At 40.8% G+C, this 14,635-nt stretch overlaps 1 protein-coding gene across 1 annotated transcript; it reads right to left on the bottom strand.

Moving 5' to 3' along the window:
* Nucleotides 1-366: 366 nt before the first annotated feature.
* Nucleotides 367-1,209, bottom strand: LOC107024995. Its single transcript, XM_015225884.1, has 3 exons — nucleotides 939-1,209; nucleotides 688-827; nucleotides 367-519 (listed from the first exon to the last, which is right to left on the bottom strand). The coding sequence occupies exons 1-3, from the start codon at nucleotides 1,207-1,209 to the stop codon at nucleotides 367-369; spliced, it is 564 nt and encodes a 187-aa protein (XP_015081370.1).
* Nucleotides 1,210-14,635: the final 13,426 nt, after the last annotated feature.

Raw genomic sequence — 14,635 nt, 5'->3', positions numbered from 1 at the left:
AGAGGGATAGAAATCTTACGGGAGATATGATCAAACCCTTGTGGAGCCTACATATACCGTTGAGGTAGGAATCAGGTCAAACGTAATTCCCCCTCAAAGGTTGGCAAAATAAGAAATTTACAAAGAAACCGACCGAGGCCGAGACGTATCTCATTCTTGAGAATTCAGGTCGAACGTAGTTCAAATATAAAGAAATATTAAAAAGGATAAATGGGTTGACCAAGGCCGACATAGGCCGCCTACGTATCTCATTCTTGAGAATTAAGGTCAGACGTATTTCATCACAGGAGGTATAAGAATTTAAGCAAAACGAATACAAGCAAATAGAATGATTACAAGTAAATAACAGAAATGCAAACCGCAACTTCACACGTAGTATCTCTTGACAACGTCTGAGTTGACAGGTTTAGTCCATACGGTGCCATCCATCTCCGACATGACCAAAGCACCTCCAGATAATACTTTGCGAACCATGTAAGGTCCTTGCCAGTTCGGTGCGAACTTTCCTTTGTACTCGTACTGATGAGGAAAAATACACTTAAGAACCAACTGACCAACTTTAAAATTTCTAGCTCTTACTCTCTTATGAAAGGCATGAATCATTCTCTGTCTATACAATTGACCATGACAGACGACAACCATTCTCTTCTCATCAATCAAAGTTAGTTGATCGATCCGCTCGCTCACCCATTCAGCATTACTCAACTCAGCTTCTTGGATGATTCTCAATGACGGTATCTCAACTTCAGCATGTATGACTACCTCTGTTCCATATACTAGTAAGTATGGAGTAGCACCAGTCGATGTTCTGACAATCGTTCGATAACCTAGTAAAGCATATGGTAACATCTCATGCCAACCTCGATGCTTGTCAATCATTTTCCTCAAAATTTTTTTGATATTCTTATTGGTGGCCTCTATAGCTCCATTCATTTGACGATAAGCAGTTGAATTTGGATGAGTGACCTTAAACTTTTCACAAATCTCTCTCATCAGGTGACTGTTTAGATTTGCACCATTATCAGTAATGATGGATTCTGGCACTCTAAATCTGTATATCAAATTGTTGCGAACAAAATCAGCCACAACTTTCTTGGTTACTGACTTGTAAGAAGCTGCTTCCACCCCTTTGGTGAAATAATCAGTATCAACCAAAATGAATCTGTGTCCATTTAAGGTGGTTGGCTCTATCGGACCGATGAAATCCATTCCCTAAGCTACAAATGGCCAAGGTGAACTGCTAGCATTATGTTCGTGAGGTGGCACTCTGATCAAATCACCGTGCACTTGACATCTGTGGCATTTTTGCACGAACTTGAAACAATCATTCTCCATAGTCTTCCAGATTTACCCGGCACGTAGGATCTTCCTTGCCAAAGTGAGCCTATTCATATGCGTGCCACAAACTCCAGCATGTATCTGTTCAATCAGTTTCACAGCTTCAACGACATCGACACATCTGAGAAGACTTAAGTCTGGAGTCCTCCTATACAGTACTTCTCCACTTACAAAGAAATTGAGAGCCATACGGCGTATCGACTTCTTTTGATTAGACGTAGCGTCTTTGGGATAAGTTACAGACTCCAAATATTTCTTTATATCAAAATACCAAGGCAAACCGTTTGGTTCTGCTTCAACATGGGAACAATGGACTGGATGTTCTTTCAACTCTATATCTAGATGATCAATATAATTTGTATCCGAATGTTTAATCATCGAAGCAATGGTGGCAAGAGCATCAGCCAATTCATTCTATATTCTGGGAGTATGTTTGAACTTTATCTTACGGAATCTTTTGCACAACTTCTGCACACACTGTACGTAAGGTATAATCTTCGGATTCTTCACATACCATTCTCCTTGAAATTGATGAATCAAAATATCTGAGTCTCCAATAACCAACAACTATTAAACATTCATGTCGATGGCCATTTCAAACCAAGAATACAAGCTTCGTATTCAGCCATGTTGTTTGTGCAATTAAATTGGAGCTTAGCTGCCATGGGATAGTGTTGACCCGATTTTGACACTAAGACTGCTCCGATACCTTAACCTTGATGATTTGTCGCTCCATCAAAGATTAATCTCCAACCTGGATATGCTTCAGAAATATCCTCACCCACAAACGACACTTCTTCATTGTGAAAATAAGTCTTAAGTAGTTTATACTCTTCATCAACGGGATTTTCGGCAAGATGATCAGCCAAAGCCTGTGCCTTTATCGCTTTATTAGTCACATACACAATGTCAAATTCACTCAATAACATTTGCCACTTAGCTAACTTTCCGGTCGCCGTCGCCTTCTGGGAGATATACTTCAGTGGATCCATTCTGGAAATGAGGTATGTAGTATACGAGGACAAATAATGTCTCAGCTTTTGGGCTAGTCACGTCAATGCACAACACTTTCTCTCCAACAAAGTGTAACGAGACTCGTATGGATTAAACTTATTGCTTATGTAATAAATAGACCTTTCCTTCTTTCCTGTTTCATCGTGTTGACCAAGTACGCATCCGAATGCACTATCTGAGACAGATAAGTACAGCAACAAAGGACTCCCTTCTCCCGGAGGAACCAATACCGGTAGATTGGACAAATAGTTCTTGATAGCATCAAAAGCAATCTGGCATTCTTCAGTCCACTTTGTCGGGGCGTCTTTCTTCAAAAACTTGAAAATAGGCTCACACACCACGGTTGATTGAGCTATGAATCGACTTATGTAGTTTAACTCCCTAAGAAACTCATCACCTCTTTTCTCGTCTTCGGCTGAGGTAACTCTTGAATTGCTTTAATCTTAGAAGGGTCGAGCTCAATACCCCTCCTGCTGACAATAAATCCCAACAAATTTCCAGTTGGAACTCCAAAAGCGCATTTGGCGGGATTTAACTTCAAGTTGTAACGATGCAAACACTCAAAGAATTTTCTTAGATGTGTCAAGTGGTCCGAACTCTCGCGGGACTTGATTATGACATCATCCACATACACTTCAATCTCCTTATGAATCATGTCATGAAAAATGGTCGTCATAGCTCTTATGTTGGTGGCACCCGCATTCTTGAGGCCAAACGACATCACTCTGTAATGATGTACACCCCAAGGTGTAATGAAAGCTGTTTTTTTGCGTCTTCCTCATCCATAAGAATTTGGTGATAGCCTGCATAACAGTCCACAAATGACTGCATCTCATGCTTGGCACAGTTGTCAATCAAAATATGAATATTTGGAAACAGAAAATTATTCTTCGAGCTAGCTTTATTGAGTTCTCTATAGTCAACACAAATCCTAATTTTCCCGTCTTTCTTGGCGACCGGAACAACATTGGCCAGCCAAGTTGGATATTGTGTCACTTCCACCAAATGGGACTCTATCTGCTTGGTGATCTCTTCCTTAATCTTTAAACTCAGTTCAGGCTTGAATTTTCAATTTTTTTGCTTCACTGGATCGAACCCCGGGTTAATCGGCAGCTTATGAGATACGACATCAGTACTCAACCCTTGCATGTCACCGACTTCCCAAACGAACACATCAATATATTCAGCAAGCAAATGAACTAGGACCTCTTTCTGAGCTTCATTTAGGTGGGTGCTGATCTTAACCTCTTTAACACATTCCGGATCCCCAAAATTCACCGTTTCCGTTTCCTCTAGATTTGGTTTATGCTGATTCTCAAACTGTCGAAATTCCTTGGCGATATAATCTGGTTCCTCACTTTCTTCTTCGTAATCGTCAACCTCGTCATTACCAATCCCATTTTGTTCATTTAGCTCGTGAAATGACATGACATTGGCAGGTCTAAAAATTATGTTATTGAAATCATAAACAGACAAAGTTAGGAAAGGAAAGTATGACAAACGACTAAATAAATAAAGTTAAAAAGAACAACAAAGAGGCTTTCATTCAAAATTAAAAACAATAAAAACTTTTGCAATGGAATAGGGCCATGTTGCCCTTTTTGAACATCACAATGAAAATTCAAAAATTCGAACAGTTAAGAAAATGCAAAATGGTGGGTCTCGCGCCTTTTCCGGACTACCACCGTTTTAATGTGCATGAAATGACGACTTTCTAACAAAGAATTCGGGGGATCAGGATAGGCGTGGAGGTCCAGTTCTGGAGCACCTCCCCTGGCTCAGCATCGCGGATAACGGCTAGCTCGACCTCTTCCTAAACAACAACATCGATCTCCTCGAAGAGGTCACCGTTTCTTCCGAAGGTCTTCAAGCTCGGCATACTCCCGGATCGGAAAGGATTGATACAGATGTGGGATCGGCTTAACCAATAATTGATCATTTTTCTTCTTTACCTTTATGTCATCATCTGTGGGGATGTACCCCAAACCATACCTTGATCCCTTAACGAGGACCGGAACAGGCTCAATAATTCCTTGGGAATCTCTTCCCAATCCGAACCTTGGCTCAAAAACATTCTGTAGCATCACAGTGGCTATCATCTTGTACACGACAAACATTGGAGTCTGTGGGGCCAAGTCTTCACCGGTGGCTTTCACCAGCTCCACCGTGTAATAGTCTGTACCTCGCGGTATCTCATCGATGATCAGCACCTGTCTGCCAAGGTGACTCCCCTCGCCATGAATAGCCAGCTTTTCGTTCTTCCACACGAGCTTCATCATCTGATGGAGAGTAGAGGGGACGGCTCCAGCCATATGGATGAACGACCTTCCCAAAAGAAGGTTGTAACTAGTATCTATATCCAATACTTAAAATTGCGCGCTGAATTCTGCAGGGCCCATTTGAATGGTCAAATTCACTGCTTCCAACGTGTCTCTCTGAACCCCATCAAAGGCTCTCACGTTGACTTGGTTTTGCTCCAGTTTCCCAAGGTAAAACCTTTGCTGCCTTAACGTCGACAACAGACAGATATTAAGACCAGATCCATCATCTACTAAGACGCGGTTGACAACCTTTTCACGACATATCACAGTGATGTGCAGCTCCTTGTTATGTGATCTCCCTTCAACAGGCAGCTCATCGTCACAAAAGGTGATTCGGTGCCCTCAAACAACCTGATGAATCATGGTGGCCATGTTATCGCTGCTTGTGCCCGCGGGTACATACGTATCATCGAGAGCTTTCATTACGGCTTGCCTGTGGGATGCCCATATAGAGATCTGAGCTGGAGTCTTCTCCAAATGCTTGATGATGGAATAATATTTTGGTTGCATTCTCCTCCAGAATTCCTCCGCTTCTCCTTCGCTTATGGGCCTCTTAGCCTGACCCTTCTTCTGTCCTCCGAGAGCAAGCTCATCAGGAGTGTAACACCTTCCAGACCTGGTCATGACTTGAGCAGCAGCAGTTTCAATAACAAACTTAGGCTTGACGAGAGTTTCTGACGGCACCAGGGTAACAGCCTTTGCAGGTGTCAAAATAACAAACTCTCTCTTCTCTTTGGCGCTTAAAGAAGCGACAACCCTTTCCAAATCATTGTGAATGATGGGAGTAATCATCTTCGTTCTGCACCACTCTTCATATGTCTCGATCATATTGACACTGCTGCCTCCATGATTTGGCAACGGGTTTGTGTTGACATTTGGTGCCGCCGGTTGGAGAGAGACTACCTGTTGATCAATCATATCCTGAATTTTGTGCTTGAGGTTGATACAATCTTCACTATCGTGCCCAACACTGTTGGAATGATAAGCACATCTCTGATTGGGTTTGTAGAATTTTGAATTGACATCCATGGGTTTGGGCCCCACAGGGTGGATGTATCCAACCGTAGCCAGTCGGTCATACAGTTTTGCTCGGCTTTAGCGAGCACAGTAAAGTTCCTTGAAGTCATCTTCTCAAATCTGGGTCGAGGAGGGTCATAAATACCTTGTTGAGGAGGAGGCACCTGATGATAATTTATGGTATTTGGACGGGGAGCTTGGCTTCTGGGATATGGATTTGTTTGGTAATTTGGCGATGGAGCTTGGTAATTCGGAGCGGAATTTTGGTATAGTGGAGCTTGGACTTGATAAAAAGGAGGGGGTGCTCGGTAACTTGACTGCACGTTAGCACAGTTGGGAGCAACACCCTGGTAAAGAGATGGAATTTGGTAAGGTGGGGGGGGGGTGATTTGGGTAAATGGGAGATGGATTTTGATAGTTTGGGGGTGGACTTTGGTATAGTGGAGCTTGGACGTTTGGATAAATGAGGGTAGCATTCTGATTATTGACATGACTAGATTGCGTGTAACAAGATTGGTAGGATTTTGGGGAAGGCCGGGAACAACCTTGGGAATATGATGAGCTTCTGGAGGTTTTCCTTCCCCCCATATGAAATAGCAGCAACTTATTCTCTTTTCTTTCTCAATAACCCTGAAGATCCAGATGACGCGGCTACATGGGCTATCTTTTCTGATTTTAAACCATCTTCGATAGTCTCACCAATCTTGACTATCTCGGCAAAATTTGCTCCAACGATCAGCATGATTCTATCATAATATTCCGACTCTTGCACGCCCACGAACACTTCAACGATTTCTTTCTCAGTCATGGGTGGCCTCACCCTTGCCGCTTCGTTTCTCCACCTATAGGCGAACTCCCTATAGCTTTTGGTTGACTTTTGCTTCATCTTCTCCAAAGAGTACCGATTGGGAACAATTTTTACGTTGTAGGCAAATCGATCGATGAAATCTTTGGCCAATGCATTCCAGCTGGGCCATTGTCTGGTTTCATGCGAGGTAAACCATTCAAGAGCTTCCCCACACAGGCTTCGACTGAAGATCCGCATCAATAAAGCTTCATCCCTTCTAACTCCCACGAGCTGGTCACAATAGGCTCTCAAATGAGCCATAAGGTTGCCCACTCCTCCAAAGGTGTTAAACTTCGGAATCTTGAACCCTTCTGGAAGGTACAAATTTGGGTGGATACACAAGTCCTCATAACTAAGTCCAGCAATATCGGGGATGCATTGGAGCTCCTTCATAGCCTTCTTGATCTTTTCTTTTATATCGACCTTTACATCTTCCTTTTCCCTCCATTCCTTTTCTTGTTCCTCGTAATGGTCCAACTCGGATCCATGCATATCGTCCTCGGCAGGGACAGGAACTTGGAAAGTGGATCTCTTTGGTAGGGGTGGAGCTAGAGAGGGACTTTGAGCATTTGGGGCGGTTTAATAATTCTGTGCGTAGGTCTGAGGATTGGTATTCTGATTTAAGTGGTGGTGGGGTGTTTGGGGATTGAAAGCATTTTGGTTTTGATTTTGGTTTTGGTTTTGTGGAGGTGGAGCGGTCTGATGGTGAGTATTTTGAGGATGGGGTGGCATTTGAGGATGGTTGTTTTGAAGAGGAGGTGGAGTTTGGTAGGATGCTGAAGCATATTAGGGATTTTGGGTAGTCAGATCTATAACCGACGGATTCTGAACAAGTGTAGATGGCTGGTTCTGAGTTGGATCCATATTTGAGGAAGGGAAATAGATTGGGGGACTTCCGTCAGCAACGTTAGCAGCAAATCTAGGTGGAGGCAAATCCTGCCTCCGTTGCATTTCCACCCTCATCTCTGCAATCTGCTGCATCAGCTGCATAATCAACTCATTCTATTCTACTACGGTGGGTTGAGCAACCACAACATCAGTAAGACTCACTTCTTCATTATTATGCCCCATAACTGCCTTTGCTCTATCTGAGCTTTGTCTATGGAAGGAATCTGCGAGACCTTTTGATCAACACAGATCAATTTCAAAGTACCTGGGAAGGAAAACAACTCAAAGGCAGATTTGTCAGTGCGGATTCAGAGTACATAAATGCATAATAAACACACAAAGGGCAGATAAACACACAAGTTTCTTTGTTTGAGGATATCTTCAACCCACGAGTGAGGACGAAAACACATTTTTTGACAAGCAGGAGTTTGCCTGTTTTAGTTTTGGATACTGTCTCAGAAAGGCTAAATCACGTTGAGCTACAGTCTTCTTGCAGCTGCTTTTTGACGTCTGTTGATCTGATCTTCATATCTTCTCGTAACATGAAGGGGAGAATGAAAATTTATAAAGATAGGGGCCGAGCCTGAGAAGGCTGCCTACGTATCTCACAAAGAGAATTCAGGCCCAACGTAGTTCGAGTACAAGATAAAACATTTTTATTCATAAATTCATTACGATTACAAGGAAATTGAAAAGCAACAGTAGAGTTTTTAAAAGATGAAATGATGACGACACATTAGTCATTTCTGTTCTTGTTGCAGCATTAGTCTCATCCTTTTAGATGGCCCGGGAATGGAGGCTTGTAGACGATTTCCTCGTCGTCGTCTTCCTCAGTCGCTTCAGGGTGAGCGTTGCCGGGGCCACTATTGGTTCCTCGCTCATAGACAGGGTGAGCGTTGCCGGGGCCACTATGGAGGGCTTTGTTCTTCTTCCTCAGTGCAACCATCTTTCCTCTCATGGAGAAGAATTCTTGCATTTCCATTGTTAGCTCCTCATCAAGTGACATGCTTTTAGCTAACAGAGCGGCTGTCTCCGATTCTATACTTGCCTCTGTCGCTACTCTTTCTTGCACTTTCAACCTAAGCATGTCCAACTTCTCTCGCAACTCCTCTTTCTCCATCTCAACATCTTTCTTTCTTTTCATCTGTGATGTCAGATCCTCATCCAGCGTTTCGATTGCAACTTTGTAGAATGCGGTGGCAATGTTTACTCTGGTATGTTCGATCTTTCTATGTAGTACTTCTTCAGTGAGTTCCATCTGGATGTTCTTACCCTTGTCCATAGCAGTGATTTTACCTTACCTGAGACGGTAGAGTAATGTTTTAGGATATGTGGTATAGGAGGTGGTCCTTTGTATGAGAAACTTGAGACTTGGAAATTTTGGTCGGACATTTTGTAATAGTGACTTCTGTATATTCTTTAAAAATTTCAAGATAGGAGTGGGTCTACGATATCCTCATTCATAGCAACATAACACATAAGCAGTTAAACACACGTATATCGCGTCCTAAAACATACAGGGGACCCTTTTTTGCCAAGGGTAGGCCTAGCATATTTGAATGATGTACGTGTGAATTTAAACCAAATAAACAATTCCCCCCAAAATAAATTTTACTAGTGAATAATAATGTTCAAAAAGGGGAAATAGAGGATAAAATATTAAAGACAAACCCACGCAGGGGCCATTTGAAAGTGAAACAAAGGCAAGCCCACGCAGGGGCTAAAAACGTAAATACCCACGCATGGCTGAAGTCCACTATGCCGCTCCAGATGATCCTGCTTCATCGCCGTCTCCCTGAGTCTTGTATTGCTGAAACATATATCTCAACATCAACAAGAATCCTTCACCCAGGCGTCCTTTATTTTCCAAGCTCTCGTATCGCATCCTCTCGATTTTCTCCTTGATCCAGGTATCGAAATCATCATAACCACGTCTCAGTCTTTCTACCTCTTGAGTCACCCTCTCAAGAGTATCTTGGTTCTCGACAAACTTAGCGTACACCTCTTTGGTCTCTTCCTTTACGTCTTGTAGCTCGACCACTGCTTTGGCTTCTCTGTGCATTCCGCTGCGAAAGCTACGCGGGGTTTGAAAGAAGACGTTTTGTATGTCCTTCTTCTGCCATTCTTTGTAACCCTTGTCATACCCAGCATTGAATCGATCAGGGGCGATGGTGTTTTTATCCATATGCTTGGCACTTTTCCATTCTCTGAACATTTCAGACGCGTCGTGCACTCTATCCTCTCCAATATCGTATATATAAGCGCCATAGTACGCTTCTTTAGGTACAGTTTGTCTCCTTTCGAACTGTCGCAAGACTCGAAAGGGTGCATAAGGGCGAATTCCCCGAATACCTGGGAGAGGAAGCACAATCTGTCTGCGACTCTCCACGACGACTTCTTTGGAAATGAAACGGTCAAGCATCCATTGGAGATCTTCTTCTCTCAATTAGGAGAAAATTTGAGCCAATCTTCCCCTTGTTCTCCGATTGTTCATATTTGCCCAGTACAACAGGTCATTTAAATCCTTTAGGGTATTCTTGTTGTCGATGGTATGCAGCTTCCGAGTACCAACACCCTTCGCTAAATGGCTGAGGATCCACCACTGAAGGAGTAGGTTACATGCTTCGAAGTATCGATGTCCCTCTTTACACTTTCCCAAGTCTCGATACATGTCGGACAAGATGACCGGAGCTATAGGGTAGTATTTTGTTGTCCCTTGGTTCTCATACCCTTTGAACAAGGTATGCGCGAGTGTTATAACTCAGGTATTGATACTCAGACTTGGACCATGTGGGAATACCATTGTTCCCAATAACGCTACAGCAAACGCTATTGGACGAATTTCATTCCATTCTCTGTAGGAGATCTTGAACTATCGATTGTAAGTGGCGTAGAAGATTGCATGTCCAAATCGGATACATGGGATTCTTGGCACCAGTAGGCAAAGTCTTTTCCCAATCCGAACCAGTCTGCAATATCCTCTACGAAAGGGTTATTGGGGAAGAAGATGTCTTCTTTGTTTTCTCGCTCTCCTTTCTATCCCAGTGCCTACTGTGTCTATACAATCTCTTATATCCTACAAAGTCGGGGTAATTTCGGCGGTTCCAAACCAAAACACCATTCCTTGGCTGTCCCAATATCTTGTAAGAACCTCTACCAGTTCTGACCAACCGTTCATGTTGATCAGTTCTGTCAATGCACCCACGTATTTGTTGAGGGTTCTTCTTTTGATCCCCATCCAAATTATCATACCACATCGTGAGTTGAGGTGGCGCTGAGACGACCATGTCAAACTTTGGGAAACGGTCCATATTTGCAAAACAGAAACTAGTTAGGTTTCCCCCCACCCCCGAATTGGTTTTCACACATACATCATTCAAATGTCAAATAATATGATGTGTCGTGAGGTCGAAGACCTTAGACACGATTTTGGCGATTTTTTACTAAATGGACTTAATACACCTTGGGTATTAAGCCGTCTTAGGCTAATGCTTAATTTTTGGTTTTGGTTTCGCTGTATCTTAGGTTTACTAGAATAGTTTTCAAGTCGATGGTTACCCGAGTCGGACAAACATCGGGGTGAAGCTACCAAACAACGTCGGATGACCGCATTCCAACTATTTGTTTGATACTTCCAAATGAATTCTTGTGTATTTCTGAACAAAGCCGTGGAAAGCCACGTAACTTTCATTTTCCTAATGCATACTATTTGCCGTTTGGCGGAAGAATGCCATGAAAATTCAATAAATTTAAAACTAAGGTAAACTAAATCAGTAAAAAATTTATCACAAATAGCCCAATATTGTTAATTATAAGGCTAGAATCCTTCTTATCCCCAGCAAAGTCGCCATTTCTGTTTTATCGAAAAGAGGAAAAATATTATTTTCAAAGTGTTTTCAATTTTTTAGAGTCGCCACTTAATTTTTTGAGAAAAATCAAGAAAAATGTCGTTTTCAAAAGACTTAAACAGGGAAAATAATTTGAAAACTTTTAAAGGGGTTCAGGGATTCCTATTAACGTGTTAGGAAGGTTTAAAAGCACCTAAGACGTTCGCTAACATGCGGTTTTCCGGCAACTAACTCAATTTGGCTAAAATCTTTTAACTTAAAAAATTAGGATGGTAAAGATTTAAAATACTAACTTATTACCTAAGCGAGTTATTTGCAAAATTGTTAATTGTAAGTCGATAAAACATTTAGAGGCGTGTTGCGTGGATTTAGAGTTTCCTAACCTTAAATTAATGAAAAATATAACATACAAATAACCAAAGCATGTAAAGTGAGAGACAGGAAGAGTGATTTGGGTCCAACTCCGGGTCTGTTCGCCTTGGCCGGGATTGGACCAACATATTTTGGATTTTTGACCCATTTCCTTCTGCACATGTCCTAAACTAACCATACGATGATAACAAATAAATACGGAAATAAAAAGGACAACAAGGGCTTAGGCCCAAAAATAACAAAACACAACATATGTAAATAAAAAAAAAGCAAAGTGGATTTCTTGGTCTGAAATCTTCAAGTCCAGCCTGTACGTCGATTTTGTTGGCTTGACTCGGGAATAGGGAAATTGAGTCGTTATGGCTCGATCCGAGAATGTGAAGGGAAGGAATGGAGTCCTAATGGACTCGAAGGGAGTTCATATGCAACAAAGAAAGGAGGAATCGAGTTAGAAAGAGCTAAAAATAAAACTTTTAGAGATAAAAATAAGCTTTTGTATTTAGGATAGTCAACAAATTTAAAATAGCAAAATTTGTGAGAAGATAGTGAACAAATAGCTTGTTATCAACTATCTTTAAAATCTAAAAAAAAAAGCTCATCTAAGATTTATCTCAAGTGACAAAGACATGATAAAATCTTATTCCTATGCCTAAACCACATCAAGAGTTAAACTTAGCCTACCAAGAATTTACTAATCAAAACATTTACCCTCCCTTTCCATTTGCCATTCTTATTTTATACAAACATTTAATCGCTTAAAAAAAATTAATCAATTTACACCAATTTCTTTATTATTTACATTTAAATTATTTTTTTTAAAAAAAGAAGCTATTTTTAATCTATTTCTTACATTTTATATATACTCAATTTATACTTCCTAAAATCGTTATATGGCTTAAAAACTTTTTTTTATTAATCACCTCGTCCTTTATTTATTTTGATCTACTCTTCATTGTTTATTCTATTCTACTTTTTCAATCAAATAATGCCCATCATTGACATAATACAATTCATACTAAAATTTAATTACATTCAAGTCATATATCAATCACTCAAGTCAACTACATCGATTAAAACCTTTGTTCCTTTTGACATTTTATTTACATATATTATATCCTTGAGATTCATTACTCTTCAACATTGTTTAATTTACAATATCTACATCCTCATCAATAAATATAATGTCCTTCACTTTCTGTAAAAAATTTACCACATACATATTTATATTTCCACAAACATGACTTAACAGTTATTACTCCCCTTTGCTTTGTTTGTTTTTCCTTTAGAAAAGAAAGAAAAAAAATGGTTAAAACCAAACGAACCTAAACTACCGACCGAACTTAGCAATCAGTGGCCCATGTATTTACGCATGAACAAAGTAACAGACAAACCTTTCCAGAGAAGCATTCCTTTTTTTTTTTTTTCAAATAGAGGGCTTTTCAAACAAATGCAATAAGGAAATGGACAGCCATGACTTCAAGTTGGAAACAAGAAATTATTTTAATTTCCAATACGGATAACAACTCACTTCTAATTTTAGCCCCCTTTCTTAGAACACGATAACCATAACGCTAGAAAGTCAATACACAAACAAGACGGACAACCAGAATTAAAACCATGGAGAACTCAAGCCAAGATTCTCACAATAAAAGATGCAAGACGAACTAAAGAGTAACACGACATTACAGGAGACTTTAGCCAATCGAATACTTCATGAGACAACTATTATACTATTCCAAAAAAAGCACAAGGGGAGTAGCATAATGACTTCTTTGACGCTTAAGAACACAAAGTCACAAATGGGAGATATGCTTCAACAAACCAGGACAGAACACAGTCAAGATGATTGACAGATGACCAAACCAAGCTTATGGGAAACATAATGGCAGCAAGTTCGAAGAGAACAAGACTGCAATGCAAACTTGGATAAACATTTAACTAAAAAAAAAACATAGTAATATCTTTTAGAGAACAACATAGATCGAACACATCGGACAAACTCGTCTAGAATCCACAAAGAGCTTTATAAGCAACCAACATAAACAACTCGAAATAAATCAAGGAACTACGGGTTATTTACCTTGTTGCTTGCACCAAAGCGAGACAACACGAACGGAGGAATCAACGACTTCACCAACACATTTTAAGCTTCAAGAACTCTTGTGAATATCAACAGGTTCCCAACAGACCACAAGCAAGAGAAGAAATGTATATTTTTGATGCATGTTTTATGTGGGTGTCTTAGCACAACAAGTCTTCTTTTTATAGATTCTCACCAAAAATCTTCCACTGAACCTTTCAATTTTAATTATTTTTGTTTTAGAAAAAACTCTTCTGCCCTCTTTTTTTTTCCTTCTCCCCCTCTTCCTTTTTAACAGTGTACAAGAGCAAAATATATATGAGGGAGATTAGGGCTCGAATATTGGGGGGAAAAGAGAATATCTTTTATGAGAAAAAGTCTCACTTTCAATTTGAAATTCAAACAATGTTTCCCGCAAATGAGAGACACCCTTTTCCAGAGTTTTTGGCTTTATTCCCGAAACAGAAAAGGGGTGGATTGCCGAGATCGAATTCATGTCCTTGGCGGAATCACGTGGCTAAATCCGAGCCAAGGGGACGAACGCGTCTGGAAAATGGCAGCTACGACAGCTGCCTTTGTATGAAAAGAAAATCACGTTGAGGGGGAAAGACGAAAAGCATCGTACGTGCTACTACTTTTCCATCTTGATGCCATTCCTCGCTGCACCGTTGGATTTTTTTTGTTCACGCTTGTTGTATGCTGTTAAATTTCCTCTTTGGGGAAAGAGGATAAGTTGGGTCGGGTCAGATACAGAGTTGGGGATTTTGAAGTGGGCCGAGGCGGATCAAAAGGGAATCGGGCCTGGGGATTTTCTAGGAATTGAGAAAGGGTCCAAATTCATCTTAAAATTCCAGCAAAAGGGCTGGAAGCTGGGTTTAAGTGTGAATAAAATTTGGGCTGGGGATATTCA

This window comes from Solanum pennellii, chromosome 7 (assembly GCF_001406875.1).
Source record: "Solanum pennellii chromosome 7, SPENNV200".
Taxonomy (NCBI): Eukaryota; Viridiplantae; Streptophyta; class Magnoliopsida; order Solanales; family Solanaceae; genus Solanum; species Solanum pennellii.
The sequence above is the reverse complement of the archived record's forward strand: the minus strand, read 5'-3'. Positions and strand labels throughout refer to the sequence as shown.